This window comes from Gopherus evgoodei, chromosome 2 (assembly GCF_007399415.2).
Source record: "Gopherus evgoodei ecotype Sinaloan lineage chromosome 2, rGopEvg1_v1.p, whole genome shotgun sequence".
Lineage (NCBI taxonomy): Eukaryota > Metazoa > Chordata > Testudines > Testudinidae > Gopherus > Gopherus evgoodei.
The window spans coordinates 126,322,847-126,341,104 of NC_044323.1; the positions used below are offsets into that span (position 1 = coordinate 126,322,847).

Consider the following 18,258-nt stretch of genomic DNA (forward strand, 5'->3'; position numbering starts at 1 on the left):
TGGGACAGGGAGTATCTGGGAAACACAAATCAGGGATGCTCTATGTTCCTACATTATGTACCTGCATGGGCCAATAGAAGAGGGAGAGTAGTGCATTTATGAATGTGCTTGTACAGTTTTTATGGTAAATGAAGTAGTCACATCACACAATGAAATGTATGCGAGTGCAAGGAGGTGGGGTGGGGACAGGACTGCCATGCACTTTAGTTATGAATGACATGACTGGTTATGAAATGGGGCTGAGGGGTCAGAACTGTAGAGTTACAGTATGGCTTGATGTAGAAAAAGTGTTTGTATATAACTTCTGAGTTGTCCTTTATCATGAGTTTATCTTTATTATTTGAAATACACATTATATGATGCAATACAGTGATGGTAATAACATTTCTTAATAAAATAAAATCCTTTATTTTTGAACCTGTATTAGAAAAGCACAGTATTAAATCATTGTCAGGCAAGCCAGCTGACATTAGCACTCCAAAACACCAGCAATAAATCAACACCAAAACCTTTAACAAAACAAAGTGCATGAACAGTGTAAACTGAAACTGTAAAACCAGTTCCAAACAATAAACTTCCAACACAACAGTAGGTGTGTCCCCCAGTCTTCTTTCCCCTCCTTTCATGTTTAATGTGCACTTGATGTCGCTGCAGGGGATGGAACTGTTTACAGGTGTGGACGCTTGCATGGGGTAGATTTGCCCTGACCCATTGCTAAGTCTTGACTGCATAGACCACCTAGCCATGGAATTGTCCAAAGTGTTTCTGGTCTGCAGCACTTGCAACCATTGAGGATATTCAGGACATGGTGCATGTGCAGCAGGACTGTGCCTTTGGTCATTTGAAGAATCGCTGGTGCTATCTACACATGAGATTGGACATCAGTGAAAAAAATATTCCAATGGTTATAGCTGCCCGCTGTGTCCTGCATAATATCTGTGAAACAAAGGGGGATAAGCTAGCACAATCTCTCCTGTGAAGCTATTCCAGTTTGGATAAACAATTAACGATTTGAGACGGGAGGGGAGGAGAGACACTGTAGCATGGTTAGGCCAGGGTTTGGTCCCACTGCTTCAGTAACTCTTTAATTATTTATACAGAGTGGAACAGTTTCAACAAGAGAGACTGAAGGTGCTCCACATCACTGTATTCCATGTGTCAGTGGCTAGAACATTTACCCTATTTTCCCTCTCTAGCAAAGAGGGTACTTGAACCTGGCTCTCTCACATCCCAGGCATGTGCTCTAGCCACTGGACTAAAAGTTATAAGGTGGCTGCTGATGCAAAAATAAAAATTTTTAAAAGTGAGCGCAATTAACCACTGGAACAACTTACCTACGGATGTGGTAGATTTCCCCTCCCTTGGAATCTTTGAGGTGAGAGTGGTTTTCTTTCTGAAAAATATGCTATAGCTCAGTGGTCCCCAACCTTCTCGGCTGGTGGGTGCCAGCCCAAGGACCACTGCGGCGGTGGAGCACCTGCCGAAATGCCATCGAATTTCGGCAGCATTTCGGCAGCGACGCCTCTCGATGATGTCGCTTGCCGTCAACAAGCGACATCATCGAGAGGCATCCCCGCCGAAATTCGGGAGCGATGCCTCTTGATGACGTCACTTGTCGACGGCAAGCGGCGTCATCGAGAGGTGTCCCTGCTGAAATTCGGTAGCGAAGCCTCTCGAAGACATCACTTTTCGGCGACAAGCGTCGTCATCGAGAGGTGTCCCTGCCAAAATGCTGCTGCGGCATTTCCGTGGGTGCTCTCCCGGGGGCCAGGACACAGGTGCATTATGATGCCCCCGCGGGCACCGCGTTGGGGACCCCTGCTATAGCTTGAACAGAAATCATGAGCTAGATGCCAAAATTATTTTGTGAGATTCTGTTACACAGATCAAACTAGGTGATCACAATGGTTCCTTCCCATCTTAAAATCTATAAGCCTGAATCTATGATTCATTTCATTTTCCCAAAGGGGGGGGACTATAAAGAGTTGCAAAATCAGGGCCTTAGAGTATAATTGGATTCACAAAACTTGATTCACAAATGGATTTAAGTGTTGTTATGCTGAGCATCACAATGCCTGACTATTAAGTATGTAGGATTAAGTATCACTGGGATTTCTATACAATCGATGTACAGAGACAGGCACCTAAGAATTGGATTCACAAATGTCACCACGCTAGGCAGCTCAGTGCCTAAACTAGCCAATGGGAGATGCCACGGAGAGGGTGTGTCCTAAGCTCTGCCTCTCTGACAGAGTACAGCGCCTAAATCTGGGCTGAGGAAAATGCCTTTCTCTGTTTGGGATTCTCAGATGTAAACCTCCTGGAGTTAGGCATCCCCTAAGGTGTTTCTTCCAAGACACACGTGGTGTAGGGAGGAGGAGAATGACATTTACCTAAGGATATTTACCTAAGGCATGGAAGACCTCTGTTTCAAGTCCTCCCACCTACTGATGAGAAGGCATTTGAAAAAGGCTCTGTCATCTTCAAGTGAGTGCTCTAACTTCTGGGATATGGCACAGTCTGAGGTGGGGCTTCCTCAGTCTCTTCAGTTGAAACTGTTCCAATTCAGTAATTTATCAAAAGAGTTGTTGAAGCAAGGAGCAGAATCCTGGTCTCCCACATCTTGGGTGAATTCTCTAACGACTAGATTGTAGATACATTCTCATGTTTTATGCTTGCTCTCCCTGTGACCCAATATCTCTTTAATTATTTAATCCATAGGGAAACAGCTTCAACAGAAGACCCATATCAGAATATTCCATAGTCTGTTGGCTAGGGCACTCAACTGAGAGGTGGTTGATACCTGTTCAAATCTCTTCTGTTAATCAGGCAGAGGGGTGACTTCACCCAGGGATCTCCCATATCCTGGATGACTACAAAACCACTGTTATGAGGGAGGGCCTGCTCTTTCATTTGATCCTACTTATTTTGTGAAGAGTTAGGCATACTCTGACTATGCCTACTAGATCAACTTCCTCATGAGAGTTAGGCTATGTCTATACTACAGAATTAAGTCAACGTAAGTTACACCGATGATCATAAACTGCTATAATTACATTGCTTGTGCACATTCACACAACACTCCTTGTGTCGGTAGAGAGAGAGTGCTCTAGCATCAAGAGAAAGCAGTGCACTGCGCAACTTGCCACCTTTTGCCACTAGGAGTTGGGGGAACAGGGAATGGATCTCATCGTCCTATGATGCAATTTTTTCCATACCATCATTTCATGGCCTTCCGATTACATTTTGTGCCACTTTTCAACAGCCCCTGCAAACTGTGTGCCTGCCATCTCTGCCCAAAAGCATGGATCCTGCACTGCTCTCTAGTCTTGTGATAAGTGTTATGAACACAACGCGGCTCCTAATGCAGTTTCATGAGATGCAAATCTGAACAGGAATCTGTGGTGCCTGCCCTGCTATGTGCCATGGAAAGAAACAATTCCAGATTACTTTTGGTATAGATGGAGCAGCTGTGGACTGTTGCTATTGGGTTCAGGAAACAAGCAATGAGTGGTGGGATCGCATCATTATGCAGGTATGAGATGATGAACAGTGACGGCAGAACTTTTGGATGCACAAAGCCATATTCCTGGAACTGTGTGCGGAGCTCGTCCCTGCCCTGCAGCACAAGGACACCAAAATGAGAGCTGCCTTCTTGGTTGAAAAGCACATGGTGATTGCTGAGTGGAAGCTGGCAACTCCAGACTGCTCACTCTCAGCAGCGAGAAATCTTCCATAATGATCACCTCCTGTGGAAAGTGTGGGGACAGGAATGATTATCAGATCCCCACTACAGTGCTGACTCTCCCCAAGAGCCACGTGCCCAGTGTACAGCAGGGTCCAGGAAGAGTGATTTACCCTGCTGCTGTGGCTGCTCACCATTTTGGGTGTTTTGTGGCTCATGTGTGCTTGCCTGGGGTCAGCCAGTTAGTGACAGGTGTGTGAGTACTGGCTGTGTTTTAAAGCACTGAATCAGTGTTCTGTGTATTGCAAACAATACTGCTTCTGTAAAGTGTTGCATTTAAACTTCACAGAAGTGACCTTGGGAGCCCAGCTTCCCTCTTTTCTACTGGCAGCTGAACGGCTGTGCAGAATTAGAAAGCGGACAAGAAGACCTAAGGAGGACTTTCTGTGTGATGCACCTTGTGGCTGAGAAACAGGAATTGAAGGAGTGGCAGGACAGCGAGAAGAGGGACTGAAAAGAGAATGCGGCACGCCAAAAGGAAGCCACAGAGCTGCTCTTAAATGTTATGGCGTGCCAAGTGGACACACTCCAGGTGATACTAGCACTGCAAACTGAGAAGCTCCGCGTCCACCCTCCTCTGCAACTGCTGCACAAAACTCTTTCCCCTGCTCCACCCCTCCCCAGACACTGCCAACACACTCTTATCAACCTTCTGGCTCCAGTCTATACCTGTGACATTCCACTCCTCCCCCATCACAGTCCAGCACTCCGGACTCCCACTATCCACTGCACTCAACACCCATCCCTCTGCAGTTTGGCCCTGCTGAAGTACAGTACCCACTGCATTGTACTCCAGAGAAGAAGGTTGAATATGATCCCTGGATATACACAAATCTTTAGCTATCCCAAGACCCCACCTCCTTCTGGGACCTTCCTTTACCCCATCCTCCTCACTGCTGGTGTTTTTTGTTTTTGTGTGACTCTCTCCTGCGGTTGTTTTTTTTAATAAAATAATTCTGTTGGTTTGAAAGCAATCTTTTTTCTATTAATTGAATGAAAACAGAGCCCTGCAAAGCAACAGACAATTACGTTAAACCTTTATATTGCATCATCTGCACCAATCACAATCACCTTCGAGCATTACAAGCACTGCAGTTCCGAGCACAGCAACAAATATTAGCGGCTTTCAGCTTCAAATTGCTGCCTCATCCCTGATCCTTATGTCCCCGCGCTGTGCCCCTCTAATTGCCCTGGTCTCTGGCTGTTCAAACTCAGTCTTCAGCAGATAAACCTCTGCGGTCTAGCCCTGAGTGAAACTTTCATCCTTCCCTTTTCAAATATTATGGAGCGTACAGCACATGGCTATAAGCAAAGAAATATTGTCATTGGCCAGATCCAGCTTCCCACAGAGGCAGTGCCAGTGGGCCTTTAAACGCCAAAAGCACACTCAACAGTCATTCTGCACTTGCTCAGTCTGTTGTTGAATCGCTCCTTGCTGCTGTCAAGTTGTCCCATGAATGGCTTCATAAGCCATGGCATTCAGGGGTAGGTGGGGTCTCCCAGATCACAATGGGCATTTCGTCTTCCCCTATGGTGATCTCCTGGTCCAGGAAGAAAGTCTCTGCTTGCAGTTTTCTGAACAAGCCAGTGTTCTGAAAGATGCATGCCTCAAGCACCTTTCTGGACCAGCCTGCGTTAATATCTGTGAAACAACCACGGTGATCCACAAGCGCCTGGAGAACCATTGAGAAATATCCCTTGCGATTAATGTACTCGGTGGCCTGGTGCCAGAATTGGAATATGTGCCATCTATTGCCCCATCGCAGTTAGGGAAGGCCACTTGTGCAAAGCCATTCACAATGTCCGGCATGTTGCCCAGAGTCACGGTCTTTTGGAACACGATGCAATTAATGGGTTTGCACACTTCTGTCAACATGAGTCCAACAGTCAACTTTCCCACTTTGAATTGGTTAGTGACCAATCAGTAGCAGTCTGGAGGAGCCAGCTTCCACAGTGCAATCGCCACATGCTTCTCCAATGGGAGGGCAGCTCTCATTCTTGTGTCCTTGCGCCACAGGGCTGGGGCGAGCTCATCACACAGTCCCATGAATGTGGTTTTCCTCATGCAAAAGTTCTGCAGCCACTGCTCGTCATCCCAGATGTGCATCACAATGTGATCCCACCACTCAATGGAATGAGCCCAAAAGCGGCGTTCCACTGTGGTCAGCACCTCTGTGAATGCCACAAGCAATCTCATGTCATAGCTAGTATGCATGGTGAGATCAATGTCACACTCCTCTTGCCTTTGTAGTTTAAGGCATAACTCTACTGCCACTCATAACGTGTTGGTCAGAGCGAGCAGTATACTGGTCAACAGTTTGGGATCCATTCCTGCAGACCGAAGAGGCAAAGTGTGCAGTACACAAACCATTGAGAGATGGTGCCAAATGTGGACAGAAGCACAGGGATTGCAGGGATGCGAAGCAATGCATCATGGGGCATTGGGACAGGACCCATGATGCCCTGTGACCCTCTCCTTCCTCCCACAACTCTTAGTGGCAGAAGAAGAAGACATGTTCTGTGGGATAGTTCCCCAGAGTGCAATGCTTCGAATACCACTTCAAGTGCCGCAAGTGTGAATATGCTATTGTGTAGGCAGCTGACAGTGTGAACACACAACAGCATTTTCCCTTCAGTGATCTTTGAATGGTGCTTTAACTCCCAGCACTGTAACTCTGACAGTGTCGACATTGTCATAAACAGATAGCTAAGGGTTAATGTTATTTTACCTGTAAAGGGTTAACACAGGGAACCAAACACCTGACCAGAGGACCAATCAGGAAACAAGACTTTTTCAAATCTGGGTGGAGGGAAGTTTTGGGTGTGAGTTCTTTGTTCTTTGTCTTGGATCTGACCCTCTCAGCTCTGAGAGTGATCTTTCTATCTCCTGCCTTTCTAATCTTCTGTTTCCAAGTTGTAAGTACAAGGATAGTAAGACAATAGGTTTATATTGTTTTCTTTTGTATTTACATGTGTGTAGTTGCTGGAATGTGTTAAATTGTATTCTTTTGGAATAAGGCTGTTTATTCACTTTTTTTCTTAAGCAATTGACCCTGTATATTGTCATCTTATTATAGAGATCCTTTTATGTCCTTTTTTTCATTCTTTTTATATAAAGCTTTCTTTTTAAGACCTGTTGGAATTTTTCTTTAGTGGGGACTCCAGGGAATTGAGTCTGCAGCTCACCAGGGAATTGGTGGGAGGAAGAAGTCAGGGGGGAAATCTCTTTGTGTTAGATTTACTAAGCCTGACTTTGCATACCCTCTGGGTGAGGGGGAGAGATTAGATCTCTCGGTACTTGTGTTTCCAGGACTGGAAACAGGGAATCTCCTAGGGTCGTCCAGGGAGGGGAGCCTGGGAAGAAGTAACAAGGAAACAAGGGGAGAGGGTTATTTCCCTTTGTTGTAAGACTCAAGGCATCTGAGTCTGGGGGTCCCCCAGGGAAGGTTTTGGGGAGACCACAGTGAGCTAGGCACTGTATAATTCTTAGCTGGTGGCAGTGATACCAGGTCCAAGCTGGTAACTAAGCATGGAGGTTTTCATGCTAACACCCATATTTTGGATGCTAAGGTCCAGATCTGGGAAGAAATGTTATGACAGACATGCCCTTAGAAAGGTTCTGAAGAGAAAAATCTTCAGGGTGGTTTTTGCAAGCAGTTTGCTGTAAATGAGGATTGTGGTGAAAGTGTTTTGATCAAGGGAGTTTCAGTTCCTAACTGCCAGAGTCTTTCTGAGGTGTGTAAATACACCAAGCCAGCTTTAGGAAGATCCAGTGGGGATAGCTTTGAGAAGGTTTAAGATGTAATGAAAATTGTCAGGGAATTTGAACAGCCCTATGATAACCAAGTGGCTATGTCTGACTAGTTTGTTGGGGAGACAATTTGTTGGAACATGAATGTCTTCATGTTGATTCTTTAAGAAAGCAGTCTGTGCCTCAGGGTCTGAGGAAAGATTGGAGTACTGGTTTTTCAGAGCAGAACAGCCTTATGACTTAACCCACAAGGATGCAGGGGAGAGCAGGCAAACTTTCACCCTTAGACACTTTGGATTTGTTGGTATCTCTTTAAAACAGAATCCAGTCTCTAAGCTGGTGATGGTCGTGGATCCACAAACAAGCATGCAGATGTGTAGATGTTCATAGCCCAGAGGGGCTGCAGTTGGTAAATACACCAAGCCAGCAGGCAGATTCAGTTTGTAACCTTCTAGAAAAAACGTGGGTTCGGGGGAGGAGAAGAAGGACTCAATCCTGCTGATGGAAAGAATGAGTGTCCAGCCTTGAAACTGGTAGCAGATGAGAATTTGAAAGCTAGTGTCTGGGTTGATACAATCTACCTGGCTAACAAGGGGAAAGATTTGCCCCATAGCTGGTAGCACTGAGGACACACCTTGCCAGCCAAGGGATTTAGTAAGATGACAGGCATGGTATGACCAAGATACTTATAATCCCTGACTTATAACAAATTTAGTGTTACTGTTAAGGTTTAGCCTTCTGATGTATTTGATTTTTATGTCAACCCTGGCAAAAATGTACAATATGCCTAATCTTTAGAAAAAAAACATGAACATGTTAAGAGTGATACATAAGAACACAATTTATGTTAAAAGGCCATGTGATACTGATATTTCACAATTAATGCCTATGAACAGTCTTCTCAACAGAAAAGACATTACATACTTAATGTGCTGTATGAAAAGGGAAACTGAGGCATATTACCATATTGCTTTCATGGCTAAATGGCAAGATTCCTACACTGTGGAGAACATTAACATCTACATTAACTTGATGTTAATTGGATTTATAAAGAAATTCAATAATATTGTAAGATATAATTTTGATAAACCATTTATGTTATACCCTAACACTTCTAATATTGGGTTAGAAGCTGTAGTAATACAAAACCAAGAATGGGAAGATTCCTAGATGCGTTCAACAGTGTCTGGGACACAGCTTCCTGTATCAATTTTGCACTGGGGGTGTGACATTATCTGATTAAAATATAACCATAGAGATCACTGTTATATATTTGCAACAAATCTTGTACAGAAGTTGTCAAGTGAGGTGTCTATGAAAAGGTTATGATTTGCCGGTTATGATTATGCTATCTATATGCATGTATCATTTTTGTATTTGAAGTTATAAGTATTGGCTCTGTACTTGGATTTCAAATGTTTGTTCCTAGGGTACCACCCACAAGGTAGCTAGCCAGCACATCTTGGAGGGACTATTTAAATTAAGTGGCTCATCAAGAAACACTTGGCTGAAAATGAATCATGGGAGATGCTCATCTACACTGAGTGGACTGTCATGTTAATGTGTTGTCTGGACTGCGGGTAATGGCTTCCTGCAATGACTGGCGAAATGCATGGACATATTACTTGCCCATGTGACTCCAAATCCCATCTTGTTGCTGTAATTTTCCACAGTAAGAACAATAGGTTTCCTTCCATATGGCAGAGGATATAAAAGGCCCTGAAAACCTCTCCATTTTTGCCTCTATCCTACTGCAGCCTCTTTCCCAAGCCTCTGGACTATGAACTTATACTAATGGGAGCATTCTAACCAATGGACTAAGGTCCTTCCAATGATACAACACCTCTTTCTCACTCTCCCTTGGCAAGCCCACAGCTCAGCAAGCTCCCTAAATATGGTGAGTTCAGCCGGAGGGTTGGGGGGAAAGGTCCAAGATGGGGCAAAGGGTCTAGTTTTTTTTTTTAAGGGGATAACTGCAAATGTCTAGGGACATTATTGTATATTTTGCCACCATTTTCCACAGGCCGAGGTGATTGAAGCTGCTATGTCACTCCTGAGGGTAAATGAGGATGCAATACGTTAGTAGGAGCATTGCCAGCAGATCGAGGAAAATGATTATTACCCTCTATTTGGCACTGGTGAGGCCACATCTGGAGTATTACATCCAGTTTTGGGCCCCTCACTACAGAAAAGATGTGGACAAATTGGAGAGAGTCCAGTGGAGGGCAATGAGAATGATTAGGGGGCTGAGCACATGACTTGTGAGGAGAAACTGAGAGAACTGGGCTTATTTAGTCTGTAGAAGAGAAGTGTGAGGGGGGATCTGATAGCAGCCTTCAACTACCTGAAGGGGGTTCCAAAGATGATGGAGCTAGGCTGTTCTCAGTGGTGGCCGATGACAGAACAAGGAGCAATGGTCTCAAGTTGCAGGGGGGGAGGTCTAGGTTGGATATTAGGAAAAACTATTTCACTAGGAGGGCGGTGAAGCACTGGAATGGGTTACCTAGGGAGGTGGTGGAATCTTCATCCTTAGAGGTTTTTAAGGCCTGGCTTGACAAAGCCCTGGCTGGGATGATTTAGTTGGGGTTAGCCCTGCTTTGAGCAGAGGGTTGGACTAGATGACCTTATAAGGTCCCTTCCAACCAGGGGCGGCTCCAGGCACCAGCAAAGCAAGCAGCTGCATGAGGCAGCCCATTTGCAGGGGTGGCAGCTGGCAGGGATCCAGCTGGGAGCTGAAAACCAACAGGGCACCCTGGGAGCTGTAGTTCCTTGGTTAGCTCCCTGCCTATAGAGCCAGCCCTGGAGCAGGGAAAGAACTACATTTCCAAGCATTCCCTTGGGCGCTATCAACAGGAAAGGGAGGGGGAGGGAGTATAGTAGCTGAAACCTCATGCTGCAGCTTAAGCTCTCAGCTAGAGTGGGATGACACTGTGGATGGGGAACACGTGTGCCCAAGGAGTAGAAGACTTTGGCCCAGATATCCCCTTCAGAAAACATCTCCAGACTGGCTTAGGGATACTGGCGTGACCTCACCTTGCAGCCCCCAAAGAAGGAATTAGAGTCTATTTAGTCCACCCATCTGAAGCCTAGCAAGGGAGGTATGTGGATCCCACTAGAATTTAAAATGAAAAGTAAGGGAGGGGGGGCTCTGGACCTGGGCAGCTTTAGATACAGTACCAGGCACTTAGGAGGATTTCCACTTCTGAGCCATGGAAGCAGAAATTGACTTTTCCTTTCCAGATTTAGCTAATATTCAGAAAGAGAATCTAGCCCCGGCCTTCCAGGTCTGAAAACCTCAAAATTCAGGAGTGCTCAAGCTCAGTTTGGGCAGCTGTTACTTCATTTCTCCCAAATCAAATATACTGATCCACTGTAATTTGCTGTAGAAAAAGTAGGATAAAATTGAGCAAGAAATGCTTCCCAGTGGTTTTTGGGACTGGAATTGCTATTTTCAACAGCCATTGGCTTTTTGTTTGTTTGTTTTATTTGTTTAAAAGGAAGACAATGATATTGCATTTGCAAATTCCCCATAGAAACAAAGAGCGGAACAAAAGAATAATAAAGGCACCTCAACTTTCCCTCATTTATAGAAGACAGTCTTACAATATGCATCCAGATATCCTCCAATCACACAAGCTGAAAATTGTTCCACTTTACTGCAGTTCTGTAACGATATGGGAACCAATCCTGTCTGTGTTCTGTGCACATCCAAAATTCCTGCTGCATGACCTACTCTGGGAGCAAGTTACCAGTGACCCAGGGCTGGGGAGGAAGGAGGGTGCAGGTGGGGGGTGGGGAAAGCCCAGGGCTGGGGTGGCAGTGGGTGTGTGTGTGGGGGGGTACGGGGGAGCCCAGAGCTGGGGCAGCATAGGGTGTGTGTGTGTGGGGGGAGAGCCCAGGGCTAGGGTGGCAGAGGGATGCGGGTTGGGGGGGAGAGCCCAGGGCTGGGGCGGTGGGGGGGGGTGCAGGTCAGGGGGGAGAGCCTAGGGCTGGGGCGGTAGGGGAAGTGCAGTTCGGGGAGGAGAGCCCAGGGCTTGGGCAGCAGGGGGGGTGTGGGTCCAGGGGGAGAGCCCAGAGCTGGGGTGGCATGGGGGTGCGGGTGGGGGGGAGAGCCCAGGGCTGGGGTGGGGGCAGCCAAATTTCTTTTTGCTTGGAGCGGCAAAAAACCTAGAGCCGGCCCTGCTTCCAACCCTAATCTTCTATGATTCTATGATCTCCCACATGTGTTCGGTTTCAGACTGAGTCCCTCTGCTGCTTGCCTGTGTGCTGCTTTGGTTCCTGCACAAGTGATTGCCCATTGGCATGGCAAAGTTTCCTGCAATGGGGGAAGAAACAAAGCTGCTCTGCCAAGGAACCTTCAGCAGAGGATTGGTGAGTACCTCCAGAAAAGTTTCCTAGAGATCTTTCTGGAGAATTTCCATAAAATCTCAGTGTGCATTAACAATCTTTTTCACAGGGCCCCCACTGCATCGCTGCATAGAGGAATGGGAAGCAGATGCAACCACTGCTAGTTATGTACTTTTCTATTATTGACTCACTTCTAACATATAATGAAACAAAAGATAGCTCTACCTCGTGTAACTGAGCAGTATCAAATCGAAATGAGTACTTACCAGAGCTCCCCTCTCCGGCATCATTCATGCCAGAGCCAGAGTGCTGGGACTGGCTTGAACCCTCCAGAGAAGAGATCTGGAGAGTTCAAGAAGAGATCATGGCTAACCACACTACCCGATGACCCTGTCACCTGTTCCACCTCATCCTCCAACTCTACTTCCTTGTTGGGGGGTGCAGGGCTCCAGGTAACTGGCAATATGGCGTGGGGTCAGAAGTTTACATTCTCAGGCCTACGACTGCCTTTCGAGCTAAACAATATGTTCCTTTAAAGGAGTACATGTAATCATTTATCATTTTCTTGTGTTCTTTTGTTTATAGTACAAGATGTAATCGAACGGGGGGGGGGGGTCAGTAGTATGGGTTAAGGATATAGTTAATTAAAAGATCCGGTAGTTAATGAATTGTAAATGATGAATTGTGGCACCTGTGAGCATCTTTGTAAACAAGTGGGGTATATAAGGTGGGGAAAAGGATAATGATTCGTGCATGATCTGAGATTTTACATCTCCTTGCACCTTATTTGACTCAAATAAAGATACTTGCTTCTCCACTCCGGTGTGGTCATTGGGGATATGCACACCGGGCAAACGAACCCCAACTGTTGCCCCCCGCAACAGCTTTGGCAACCGCAGCAGGACCGTCTGAGGCTGAAAAATTAGCCTTGCCCGGACCCTCTCCGGTGGCCGACGGACTGAGACAGTCACTGATGCCCAGCGCGCACCAGTGCTTTCACCGGGGGCCTCAGCGAAGTCTGTTATGGTCCTCCCCGGGAGGCACAACGGTGCAACGCCCCAGAAGGTGGAGAAGCTTTGGTCCCGAGAGACGGTGAGGAACCGGTCTCGGGGATAAGGTAGGATAAAAGTTAAAGGGTTTAATCTGTCACCTGCTAAAACCTGGGGACGCCCAGGGTCTCCCGGTAAGGAATGGGACAGGGACAGGGACAGTCACAGGATAAGGTAGCGTGCACGCCTTTAGAATGCATTCTGGTTGCATTCTCGGTAATTGGAAAATCTTTGGAATGGATCCACTAACTAAGGGTAAACTAAAAAGGTATTGTACAATAGACTGGCCTCAATATCAGCTAGAGGACCAGGAACGGTGGCCACCGGAGGGTTCGATTAATTATAATACAATCCTCCAACTTCTTTTATTTTGTCAGCAAACTGGTAAATGGAATGAGCATATGTATGGTCAGATATTTATGTCAATATGGAACAGAACAGATATTTTGAAGCAGTGTAATTTGATTCCAACAGGCTTAGGGAAGAGTTGTGAAAATGTTTAAAACTCATTTACTGTAATAGCAGGAGCAGGGTCACATTCGGCCACAGCACCCCCATTGTATGGTGACAAATTCCCATCAATCTCGCCAATTGAGCCCGCCACAGATTTGTACCCTTTAATTACTGAAACCCGAATCGCTCGCAATGCTACGGCTACTCAGGAGTTAACCACTATGCAGGTGTACTCTCATGTTCCTTTTAATCCTGTGGATCTAGCGGCTTTCAAAGCACAGGCAGGGGAATTCTCTACCAACCCCTTTCGATTTATTTCAGTTTTTGAAGGCTGTCTGGTTAGTCATAAACCTGACTGGGATGACTGCCAGGTACTTCTGTGAACACTCCTCTATGAAGTGGAGCGAAACCAGGTTTTAGCTAAGGCACGGGCAGAAGCAGAACGGAGATATGAACAAAGTCCTGATGCTTAGAAGGAGGCCAGGGAGGAATTACAGAAAATTATAGATAAATTCCTGTAGTATGGTGTATTACAGGAGTGTCACTCAGCTTGGAATACCCCTCTCTCTCCAGTCCAGAAACCTGATAGCAGTTATCGATTGGTGTAGGACTTAAGAGCAGTCAACGAGCGGGTTAAAACTCTACACCCCCTCGTGCCCAAACCATAGAAGCTGCTAGTCTCTGTGGTGGGACAGTATTCATGTTTCTCAGTTTTTGATTTAAAGGATGCCCCAGTCCCAGGAAATTTTCTCCTTCGAATGGGAAGACGCAAACAGGAATAAAAGGCAGCCGTGTTGGATGGTGCTGGCACAAGGATTTAAGAACTCCCCCACTCTCTTCGGCCAAGCTTTATCCAGGGACTTGGAAGGATGGGAAAATGAGAACAAAGTCCTTCTCTTGCAGTACGTTGATGATTTATTAATCGAAGCAGTGGGACTAGAAGTATGTCTCTAGGCAACCGTAAGTCTTTTAAACTTTCTCGGGCTGTGGGGATATTGCGTGTCAAGAAATAAAGCCCAAATTGCCATCCCCGAAGTACGTTACCTAGGCTTCCAGATCAGACAGGGGGAACGCCAGCTCTCAAGGGGAAGGCTTGAAGCTATTTGTCGAGTTTCTACTCCCCGGAATCGCAAGCAGCTCAGAGCATTCCTGGGAATGGCAGGATTTTGCCGCATATGGATTCCAGATTTTGGACTGCTAGCTAAGCCACTGTATGAATGTGTTAAAGGGACCGATTAAAAACCATTTTACTGGACAACAGAGGCAAATAATGCCTTTACCTTAATAAAAAGAAAACTGATGGAAGCCCGAGCCCTGAGTCTGCCCGATCTTTATAAGCCCTTTCAATTGTATGTACATGAACGAAAGGGGGTGGCCCTGGGACTCCTTACACAGTTATTGGGCTCTTGGAAACGTCCAGTGGCTTAATTCACCAAACAATTGGATCAGGTTGCTAAGGGGTGGCCGGCATGCTTACAGGCAGTTGCAGCTACAGCTCTGGTGTTAGAGGAAGCAGAAAAACTAACTTGGGGGGGGGGGGCTGTTCAAGTATACACTCCACATATGGTCCAAGCCTTACTGGACACAAAGGGGGGTCTCTGGCTCACCCAAGCTCGGGTAGCCCAGTATCAGGCTAAGCTCTTAGAAAACCCCAAAGTTACCCTGCAGGCTTGCCCCTCCCTTAACCCAGCCACCTTGCTGCCAGAAACAGAGGGCCAAGAACATGACTGCTTGGAAGTTATAGATGCCCAGTATTCCAGCCATCAGGATTTGGAAGATCAACCTCTCCTTAACGCAGACTATGAGTGGTACACGGATGGCAGTAGCACTGTTGTAAATGGACTTAGAAGGGCGGGCTATGCTGTTGTGTCTCTCCATGAAACTGTGGAGGCAAAAAGCCTGCCCCCTGGAACCTCAGCCCAACTAGCCGAAATAGTGGCTTTAACCCTTGCACTTGAATTGTCAAAAGGAAAAAGAGTTAATATCTTCACGGACTGTAAATATGCTTTTGGTGTGCTACATGCCCACGCAGGTCTGTGGAAACAAAGGGGATTACTGATGGCTCAGGGCTCCCCGGTCAAGCACAGGTTATAAATTCTTCGGCTTTTAGAGGCTGTACAACTCCCCTTAAAGGTAGCAGTAATGCACTACAGGCTCATCAAAAGAAGGATCACAGTATTAACCGAGGAACACTGCTAAGACTGTGGCTCTTAAACTTGTTAAAGAGATTTTTCCTAGATTTGGCCTGCCTCGATGGTTGGAATCTGACCAGGGAACACACTTCACCTCAAAAATTGTCCAGAATGTCTCGGATATCCTCCAGCTCAACTGGAAACTTCACACCCCTTGAAGGCCACAAGCCAGTGGAGTGGCAGAACGCACTAATCAGACACTCAAAAGGCATCTAGCCAAGATATGTCAGGAAGCATCTTTAAAGTGGCCCGATGCCCTACCTTTGGTTTTACTCCGCATTCGAGCTCTTCCTAAGGGAAGAACTGGTTTAAGCCCCTTTGAGATTATGTTTGGAAGGGCATGGCCTATGAATGGTACCCCGATCCTGCTAGGGGAATGGGAGGCTGGGTGTGGATATTTGTCTCAGTATATGTGTTCTCTGTCTGCTGTTTTATGTTCTTTTTACAGGTACATTAAGGACTCCCAGCCACTCCCTTTGGATGCACCTATCCATTCCCTACAGCCTGGTGACTTCGTCCTCGTCTGGACCTGGAAGGACGAACCTCTCCAGGAGAAGTGGAAAGAACCCTATCTCGTTTTACTGGTGTCCCACACGGCAGCTAAAGTAGAGGGACACAAAAGCTGGATTCACTACTCCCGACTAAAAGCTGTACCTCTACCGCAGAATCCAGACCCCGAGCAGTGGACGGTTCAGCCTACTGGGACCGGAGCATCGGAAGATTTGGGACTCAAGTTATTATTTAAATGCAAATAACTCTAATTTGGCCATGTTTTAAATACTTGTATGGGTGTTTACTGTTTCTGGACAGCTGGCCCCTTTATCCTTCCGCTCCCTAGAAAATAACTGGTGGGCCCTGTTAGCTGTTACAGCCTCTAATTCTTCCCACTTTTGTGTAGGGAGTGGTTACACTTTAGGGTCTGTATTTACTACTTGTTTTGTGGAGGTGGCTATGCCCTTGCAAGAAATTCACAAATATACTGAACTTGCTGGTTTCAATATTAAATTGACAGCTGGGCATCTGTCTCGGTTTGGCTCTATCTCAAATCCTAAGCCCTATACGAACCAGCATCGTCTTCAGATTAGGCTAATGGCCGTGTCCTCAAATGTTACTTCCTGTTTTACTATTGTAGGGGCATAGAAGGTTGATACTAATTTAACCAACCATGAGATGAATTGTTCTGTTTCCCCAACCCCGACTTCTTATTTTTTTGCACACTTATACCTTCCCGTGGATAGTTTTTGCTCTGCGGACTAACCGCATTTACCTATGTCCCAGCTAACAGTTCGGGAGGCCCTTGTTCTCTCGGACGATTAACCATGGGGGTTGTCCCTGGCCATACTCTAGTTTTAAAGACACCTAGACCTATCCGAGCCAGGAGGGCTTGGCATGGCCTGCCTCTGGACAAAACATGTGATTCTAAGATAAATTTGGTGTCTAAATCTCAGGCCATAGCCCTTGCTACTTCATTGGTTGGAGTCCCAGGCCTGGCGTTAGATGCAGAACTCTAGCTTGCTAAAGTGGCCTGTGCCCTTGCCAAGTCCATTAATCTAACTTCCACTTTAATTTCTGACTTGGCCTCGGAACTCACAGGGGTCCGAGAAGGGGTACTCCAAAATCGCGCTGCAATAGATCAGGGGGGCAACATCCTCATCCACCACTTTGTCCTTAGGGTTGAGTCTGCTGACCGCTATCTTCTGATGGCCATTTACAGCAACATAAGCAAGTGCAGTGTCTCCACTGACACTCAAGTATAAGGGGTAGCAGTGTTATTCTGTATCCACAAAACCAACGAGTCCATTGATACTGTGTTGATCCAGTTTTGCTGCAAAAGGCTCTACACCTCTTGTTGAGGTGGTTTTATTTTGATCGCATAGCAGGAGAGTGAAATTGGTGGGAGGAGCATTGCAGTGTGTACACCTCCACTGTTTTGTCAATGAAAGTTGACTTTTGTGGACAAAACTGTGTTGCATAGACAAGGCCTGAGGCAGATGGATGTCTATTTCCACCCAGTTTGTGTATCCTTCTACACTACTGGGGTTAGGTAGCTAAACACCTGGAATGAGGCAGCAGCATGCACGTTCAGAGATAGAAACACAGGGGACTTTTACAGCTGAAATGTAGGCACACTGATTTTTTGTGTGTGTGCCTAAAGCATTCAGTGGCAGCTGAGCTAGGGTTTTGTTAAAACTAGAGGTACCTAAAATCTGCCACTCAGGTGCCTAAAGAGGCAGGTAGGCACCTGGGTCTTTTGGGGAACTTGCCCCCCAATGTCTCTTTTCAAACAATTCTGCTCTCATATTAGAACCTATCCTATTCTACCCTGAGAGCCACTGAGGGGAAAACATTGTCTCTTCCGTACTCTGGCTTACCGAGGATTTTAGGAGTTCTCCCAGCTCAGCTGGTTTGTGTAGGGGAGAAAATCATTATGAGCGGGGCGGCAGGGGTGACCCTTGCGAACTGGATCTCGGGGGCTGTGTCTGCTTAGTAGGGAGGTGCGGGTAGGTGCTCGGCCGCGCCCCGGGCTCCTCCGACTCCCTCTATGCAGACGCTGAAGTTACTAGACATGGCAGCCGGCGGAACCGTTTGCAAAGCCCAGGGGAAAGTTAAAGCCAGCGTATGGAGAGCGCCAGCCACCCCCACCCAGTGAGGAAATGACTCTCACGTGAGGGAGGCGGCAGCTCGGGGGCTCTCACCGCGCTCCCTGCCGGGGGAGGGAAC

At 46.6% G+C, this 18,258-nt stretch overlaps 1 protein-coding gene across 1 annotated transcript; it reads left to right on the forward strand.

Annotated features, from left to right (window-relative positions):
- The first annotated feature begins 14,712 nt into the window (after positions 1–14,712).
- Positions 14,713–16,292, forward strand: LOC115644987. The gene is made up of 2 exons (XM_030549403.1): positions 14,713–15,432; positions 15,986–16,292. The coding sequence occupies exons 1-2, from the start codon at positions 14,909–14,911 to the stop codon at positions 16,290–16,292; spliced, it is 831 nt and encodes a 276-aa protein (XP_030405263.1). The 5' UTR covers positions 14,713–14,908.
- The last annotated feature ends 1,966 nt before the right edge of the window (positions 16,293–18,258 follow it).